Raw genomic sequence first — 9,005 nt, forward strand, 5'->3', positions numbered from 1 at the left:
TAGGCATAAATTCTTTTAGCAATACATGTATCAAGCATAATAAAGTTATTCTTACAAACTTGTTCTTACTTGTAACACTTGCCCAATTATATTAATTTCTTATAAGTATGGGCATAATAAATATATTTTTCAAGTAATGCAAGTTGCTCATAATGTCATGTTTAATTACATGAACTCATAACATTATTTCTAGGTCAAATAGATGATACATATTATCATGTTCGCAATTTTTATGAACTTTTTATGAATTATATTCAAGAAAGTATTATCCTTAAGGGTTTCGAGCCCTTTATAAGTTCAAGCTAGGAACTTTAAGTCTATGTTTGTGAATACTCTTTATAAATATAAGGAAATTCAGGTCTGCACATCATATTCAATTTACATTCATAATAATCTAACTTCAAGTAGGTACATAATACTATAATTGAATTCACACATCAATCAACATAATGTATATAGTTGCTTCATAATATTATCAAATTATAAGAATAATAATAATTTAGTTAACATACTTTCAAAACAATTAGATTTTTTAAGGGCATAAATATATCATCGTAATGGAACTCCAGGTACATATGTACGAGTATTACTCCATGTTCAATATATGCCTCTTTCCAATAATTCATAATAATATAAATTTAATTAATAACATGATCATAGTACCAAGTTTAGATTAATGTAAGTTAATATTAATAAGTGTAAATAACATAAAATTATGAGGCTTTTCAAAGGTAACAAATACTTCAAAGTATGCCATAAATTTATATTGATGGTTGTCTCATTTAGTAGTCATGTAGTTTATTTGGTCATGTAATTTATAACTAGTTACATATGAGTATGTCACAAATTTAGGACTTCATATTTCATACGTAGTATATTATTATATATCAAAATTGAATTGATCATAATCTTAATAAACATATACTTCCTCCGTTTTTTAATACTTGCAACACTTTTCTAAAATGAAAATGTCACAATACTTGCAATACACTATAAATGAAAAGTTATTTTAGGAAAAAGATGTACTATTTCTTATAATTAAATCACATGGTCCACTAAATTACACTCCTAACAACCACTCACCTCTTTTTTAAGTGTATTATATCATGTGAATCCCATATTTCTTAAATACCGTGAAAAAATGCGTGTTGCAACTATTAAAAAATGGAGGAAGTATATTTACAAATATGAAAACTTCACCTCTTGAAATAAATAAACTTAATCTTTCGTACTTAACTTAATTCAAATTAATTAGTCAATTTATCTACCCCTTTAGAATGAGAAGGTAAAAACAATATGAGAACCTACTACTTCATGCTTTAATAAAAACATACCTTAATCGATTAAATCAACTATACTGCCGGATCGATTATATCAATATATTGCCTGATAAAGCTTAATTAGAAAATAGAAACAAGCACATAAGCAATCAACATTAACACGTTCACGTTAGTGGAAAACCACATGGTCCATATCATACTTGAAATATTAAAGTCATGCATATTATGTACAACATAATTCAGTATATAAATTATACTACCTTCGTTTCTTATTATGTGCAGCAAAGGAATATTTTATGTCTCTTGCACATAATAAGAAACGGAGATAGTAAATAGTTTCACATGTGCCTTAGGCTTACTTAGTACAATTTATAAACATTCAAGTCATTAGACATAGGATTTCACAAACAAATTATATGAGTAAATAATTGCTAAATCATTCATATTTGCTATCTTTCCCACTATATAAACCAGCCTTATCGTCAATTATTGATTGCATTACTTCAGGTTGACGACGTCATCCGCTATTGGAAATGATTTTTTTTTTCTTCTGTCCGCAACTGCTAGCTTGTAACTCATGAAAACGTCAATGAAAAGAGAATAAAGTATAGCCCTGGATTAATGCTAATCTATTATATTATGGATAAATGAGAAAGATGATTCAAGATAAACAAACCGAAAATTAATAGTTCTTTGTAATTAAATATGCGGCACTACCATTAACATTCCAAATTATTAATACCGTGAGACTCGTTGTACTAGTCCCAAATTAATTAATGAGGATTTGGAATGATACGACATTCTTGAAATGTGTGATTTCATTATTAAAAGTTCAAAACCCATGATCAAGATTAATCTCCTTCTAATTTCTTCCCAAGATGCGACACAACAAGATAATAATGAGTATAATTTAGCACTTCCGGCATACAACCAATTAATCATTAACCAAAGAAATCAACAATAAGATTTACATATTGATTAGAGATCTGGTGTTGATAACGTGTTATAAAATAAGGAGAAATATATGAGATTGAGAGGGAATTGATATATATATATATATATATATATATATATATATATATATATATATATATATATATATATATATATATATATATATATATATATATATATATATATATATATATATATATATATTACAATTGATAGGGTTTGCTTGAAGAATAATAAATCGTAAAATCTAGAAATTTCTAGAATGATACAAGATGGATATCCACAAATATGTTTAGATAAGAATGAACCCTATATCTAGAATATTCCGGAATGATATAAGGAGTATAATGGTCATTCACACAATATTTCATAACAGCAACCTATATTATGATAAAATATTTATTTATTACGTCTATAAGAAACTATAGTTAGAGTTAATATATAAATATTGAAAATAGGGTCAAACGTGTTAGCTGGGGTTGGGGGATTATCTTTCTGAATTGGATTTGACATCCACTCAATCAATTACTCCGTATATACTAAGCTAAACTTGGTCTAGTGGAAAGAAAATTTAATTCCCACTAGTGACAATTTAGGGGGTGAGATTCCCTTACCTTCCCCCTACTCTCCCAAATTATGTAGCCCACTAAACTCAAACAGGGTTGATTGGTGAGAGGTATCGGCTCGATATGACCCTTCATCTTACTTGCTACCTCCGTCTCCTATTATTTGCAACGATTTGACATGAAATAGAGAGAAAAAATGTCTAATCGTTGCAAATAATATGAAACAAAGGTAGTAAAAAAATTCTCCCTTTATACTTGCTTGGGTCATGTAGATTTTGAATTGGAATAGTTAGTTTTGAGTAACCAATGTTTTAGATTCAATTTGGGTTGGTCATGATCAATTTCAGTTCGGGTTAACTTTTGATCCACTAATTTTCTTTGCACATATGACTAACGATTAACAAGTAGCTCACATAAGGCCCAAAATATGTTTTACAAGCCCAAATTCTAATCAATCAACAAATTAGACAATGGAGTTATGGAGTTGCATGGCTTCATCAAATTAAAGCGGACACACAACACATATCACAACCCAAAAGAATCACCAAGGCTTTATTCCTCAAATATGATAACGAGAGCCAACATACACACACACACCATTATATAACCTAGACGTGCTCGGAAATGGAATATTTTGGCTCATCTCGTCTTAATTACTAGTAGATTTGAATTTGATCCGAGTCTTAACCTTTGTCTTGATTTTAATATATATATATATATATATATATATATATATATATATATATATATATATATATATATATATATATATATATATATATATATAAATAATAAAATAAAAATTAAAAAAAATAATAAAAAAAACCCTTGAAGTTTCGGCTCCATTTTGAACACTTAAGGTTAACCTGGCCTTTTGTGTTTTAGGTTGTCAATTTTTTCTTTTATATTCATACCTAAATAAGGAAAAAAAAATACACACAAAACATAATAGTTCAACGGTACAAAATAACATAACGCCATCCTTACCCCGAAAAAAGAAAAATAAATAAATACCCTTACGTGAGTTTGTCGCGAATATCTAAAACAACTAGTGGTGTCATGGCTTTACCATCACACTTGAATATCAGAATATGAGATAATTAGGCTAATCTTGTCTCAATTAAATTTGAATTTGAGCGAGTCTCAACTATTTTGAGAGTCTAAAATCACATGTGTAGCTAATGATACACTCAATTTGACTTTGAACATTGTAACCATGTAATGATATAAGAATTACCAGTAGTTCTCTAACCAAGCTCATAATCCACCATTATTCTTGCCTAATTAAAAGTTTGAAATCTTGTAATTTCAACTTTTTTTTTTCAAGTTTCAACATCTCTATGATTTCATTTTCTTGTCTTATCCTTTGACATTTTCCATGTAAATCACTTTATCATTTCTATTGTAAGAATTTTAAATAAACCAACCAGACTTTTATAATATAAAGATGGGGACATAAACCTTACAACTATGTAAGTCGAAACACATTTATCGACATAAATCCACCTCTTTCTATATTTGAATATTAGGATAATAATATCTTTATTAAAATATTCTTTTATTGGCCAATCAAAAAATTAGAATAATTAATTATAAGATAATTAAACTCTCTCGAATCTTAAGCTCCTCGCACAATTCCACGTCTCTTACGTATTGGTCCCACTTCCAACTATAATATAATGTATTTAATTATTATAAATCACCAATTAAAGCGACAAATTATGTACAAATTTGTTCTTCAAAACAAATAAACTTGTACGATAATTATTTATTTGCTAATCTAATTTATCACTAGCACTTGTCAACATTTTATTACACATTGAAACTTATTATAAAAATCACCTAAAGACGTGCTCCAACGTGACACCCGATCAATCATTTCATGATTTAGCATATAATAATTTAACATTAGCAATATTGTCAATTACTACTTGTCTATATCCACCCTCCTATTCTAGTATATGTATATATATAAAGCCTTACAATCGAAGGAAGTATAAAAGAGGGTCAAAAACACACCAATTCAAAGTTATTATACATCAAACATGATGAGGGCTCACAAGAGAGGCACCAATTATCTTGGTACCGATAGAACACGGCTACTCGCCCTAGGCACATTGTTCGGGTTTGTAGCGGGTGCACTACTGATGTCGGTTTTTGGGGGATCTGTAGGCAGGTGGTCATCTTATCGATATTCTTTCTCCTCCGTGTCCACCGCCACACCGGTACAACTGAAGGCGATCCTTCACTACGCGACTTCCAAGGTGGTCCCACAACAGTCCCTAAAGGAGGTTACAGAGTCATATAACGTACTCCAAACCCTAGGGTCATGCAACTTCCTAGTATTCGGGTTGGGCCATGACTCCCTCATGTGGGCCGCACTTAACCCGAATGGGACCACCCTTTTTTTAGAAGAGTCCCCGGAATGGGTCACCTCCGTTTTAAAAGGCGCGCCATTTTTAAACGCCATAACGGTGTCGTATAGGACGAGGCTCCGAGAAGCCGATAAGCTACTAGAAACGTACCGGGAGGAGCCCGATTGCCGACCCGAGAGGGCCTTCTTGAAGGGAAACCGGCATTGCAAGTTAGCCTTGGATAACCTACCAGGAGAAGTGTATGAAAGGGAGTGGGATGTGATCATGATCGACGCGCCTAGGGGATACTCCCCGGAACATCCCGGGCGGATGGCGGCTATATTCTCCGCAGCCGTGATGGCGCGTAAGAGGAAAGGAGTAGGTAATACACATGTTTTCTTACATGATGTTAACAGAAAAGTCGAAGAAACGTTTGCAAAAGAGTTTTTGTGCATGAAATATAAGGTTGGTAGTGTTGGAAGGTTGTGGCATTTTCAAATTCCACCGGTTAGAAATGATAATAACGCCGGTAGTATCAATAATTTTTGTTAACCCCGTATAATATATTATTATTATTAAGAAATTAAATATACTCAAATTTATATAATTTTTTTTTTTTTTCCATTTCTATCGGTGTTCCTTTTTTTTTTTTTTTTTTTTTTTTTTGGATTTTACTTGATTTTTCATTTTGAATATACAAGTACATCGTTGTTGCTATTCTGGAGTACTACATTTTGAAAATTCATCAACATCTAGTACGTGTCTAACTTAGATTTACTATATATAACGAGTATTATATACGTGTTGTCGTCGTCTAATTGGAGCGGTAGATGTTAGAGATAAAATATAACTTGGTATCATTATTGCTGATATCATATCTTATTATCTTTGATAAATTAAGATATTATGTTCTCTACGAGTTAATAACTTTATCTTTGATACGTAGCGAGTATTATTATTTGTATCGTTAATGTGTATTTAATGATTTCATGTACTCATATTATTACTTTCATCATTCTCTTTCTCATAATTTATTATCATTAGAAATGATAGAGTATATAAAACATATTCTAGACCTCAACCATCAGCTTAAGTTTTTTATTGAGTTGGTCCACTAACATAGTATCAGAGTCAGCGTGATATAAAGGTCACAGGTTCGAATCTCATCCACCCTCATTTTCAAGTGAAATATTAAGCGCTGGGTATGAGGAGGGCCCATGCTGCATCTACACTTCTAGCCCTAAAACATATTTTTGGGCCTCAACCATTAGTTTAAACTTTTGGTTGAATTGGTCCACTAACAACAAAATTAGAATAATTATTGTCTGTATTTGTTTTGGAGAAAAGTCTACAACCTATATTATATAGTTGATCATCACTTATACCTAGCTAATTAGTTGTTTTGAAGAAAAGTCGTTTACAAGCTTATTATTGTTGCTCAATCATTAAAAAAATAAATATAAAATACACGAAATTGTACTCGAATTGATTTATTGATTGGATAAGGCTATCGTTATAAAATTCCTATTGTTGTTACCATTATTGAGCTTATATGCGATGGCTTCAACATCTACCTTCAAAGTAAAATGCGGTTGGGAATCAATCTAGTTTGAAAGATGTATAATCGTGGGCGGTGTTGTGATGAGGAATATATAGATTTTACGCTCGATTTCTATTCATGTTACATTTATCGTATCACTTGACTAATTTTTTTCATCTTATAAATTCATTTTAATTTAAAATATTGACATATTAATATCATTTATTTATTTATTCATTCACACACTTGTTAAGTTGTTAATAATATATGTATTATTCCATTGAGCGAGTAATTGAGTATTAGTATTAGTATTATCTATCGAATTTAACACCCTAAAAACTTGTGCAAAACCTTAGGTGACAAACAAGAAATTGAGTGAGTAATATACTTGTATTTATTCTTCAACAAAGTAAATATCATAAATATTTTTATACTACTAAAGTTTTTGAACTTTTTTGAGTTGCAAATTAATAACTAATTTCTCACTGTCCTTTTCCTTCATCTCACTATGTATTACGCAAAGAAACCTCCAAGAAATGTGATATTACCTTTTTACCCTTTTATTGAACGTGCAATCTGATCAGATCACTTTCCCTACTTCCCAAATTTTCTATTGCTTACAATTTTATAAAGGTACCACCTTTCTAAAACCTATGCACTAACATTAACAATATTTTTTAAGTCCTCTAGTACAAGTACTATATATAACACCTTACGTACTGCATTACTCTAGACAACAACATCAAATAGTAATAATTAAACAAAATATGAAGGGTCACAAATCCAACCAGTCTGATCGGGCACGGTTTATCGCCATTGGTGTGTTCTTAGGGTTCGTCTCGGGTGCACTCTTAATGTCAGCTTTTACGAGCCGATGGTCATCTAATCAGTATTTGCTGACCTCCATGCCAGTACAAGGAAGGGCCATCCTTCACTATGCGACCTCAAAGATAATCCCACAACAAACCCTGGAGGAGGTTACAGAGTCTTTTAACGTACTCCAATCCCTAAGTCCGTGTAACTTTCTCATATACGGGTTAGGTTATGATTCCCTCATGTGGGCCGGACTCAACCCAAATGGGACCACCCTCTTTTTAGAGGAGTCCCCTGAGTGGGTCACCACTGTACTAAAAGATGCACCGTTTTTGAATGCAAAAACGGTGCCATACAGAACACAACTTAGAGACGCCGATCAAATACTAAGAACATACAAAAAGAATCCAGATTGCCAATTCTCTAGGGCTTTCTTAAAGGGTAACCAAAACTGCCTTTTGGCCTTAGAGAACCTACCAGATGAGGTGTACCTACGAGAGTGGGACGTGATCATGGTCGACGCCCCAAGGGGGTACTCACCGGAGCATCCAGGGAGGATGGCGGCGATATTCTCTGCAGCCGTGATGGCACGTGACCGGAAGCGGCCGGGGAATACACACGTGTTCTTGCATGATGTTGATAGACCAGTGGAGAAAAAGTTTGCTGAGGAATTTTTGTGTAGTAAGTATAGAGTTGGAGCTGTAGGAAGATTATGGCATTTTGAGATCCCACCATCTGGATCTAATAATGAGGGTAAAACAAGTTTTTGTTAAAGATAGATCGAACAATCGAATTTCTTTTTATTATTGTTGGTATGTGATCGTTACATATCATAGCGAGGTAAGGTTACGTATTTTATATCGTTGTCTAAAATAATTACATGTATCGAAACTTACACTTATTTATGAAGAGTATACATACAGATAAGAATCAAAATCTTGACCTCGTGTTCAATATATACTTCTTTTATTTATTAAGCTTTCGTATCGATCATATTGGTATAGTTTGTATTTATATTGATTTGGATCGAGTATTTTGAGATCGGTCAATGTACATATTATGAATCTTGTGACGATGCAATTTATGCTAGAAAAGTATAGACCGAGTTTTTTTCATAAATTGTGTCATAAGAATCAAACTCTTGACCTCAACTCCTACTCTATATATATGAGAGAATATTACTCTCAAATTTTAATATTTGGAACTTATAAATTATTTTTATTTATTTTTTTGAACTTTTTTTTTAAAACATTTTATTTTTGAACTTTATACAGTATAAAGTTTGTTTAGGACAGTACGTAGAAGTGGTAGTAGTACTTCTTCATTAAGCTTCCTTAATCATATTGATATAGTTTGTATTCAACATATATAATATATTGCATAAAGTATTCTGAGGTTAAAGTACATGCATAATGTGATATTCATGATGTATACATATGAAAAGGATGTGCAACTAAAAGTTTCAAAAATGATCAATGTTATCGATGTTTGAGATAAC

At 31.6% G+C, this 9,005-nt stretch overlaps 1 protein-coding gene and 1 pseudogene across 1 annotated transcript; both read left to right on the forward strand.

Annotated features, from left to right (window-relative positions):
• Window positions 1–4,848: 4,848 nt before the first annotated feature.
• On the forward strand, window positions 4,849–5,750 carry LOC145582715 (arabinogalactan O-methyltransferase 2 pseudogene; annotated as a pseudogene).
• Window positions 5,751–7,461: 1,711 nt separating this feature from the next.
• On the forward strand, window positions 7,462–8,283 carry LOC145582716 (arabinogalactan O-methyltransferase 1-like). The gene has a single exon (XM_081639714.1). The coding sequence runs from the start codon at window positions 7,462–7,464 to the stop codon at window positions 8,278–8,280; it is 819 nt and encodes a 272-aa protein (XP_081495840.1). The 3' UTR covers window positions 8,281–8,283.
• Window positions 8,284–9,005: the final 722 nt, after the last annotated feature.

The sequence above is a fragment of the Chenopodium album genome, chromosome 15 (genome assembly GCF_948465745.1).
Source record: "Chenopodium album chromosome 15, dcCheAlbu1.1, whole genome shotgun sequence".
NCBI classification, from domain to species: Eukaryota; Viridiplantae; Streptophyta; class Magnoliopsida; order Caryophyllales; family Amaranthaceae; genus Chenopodium; species Chenopodium album.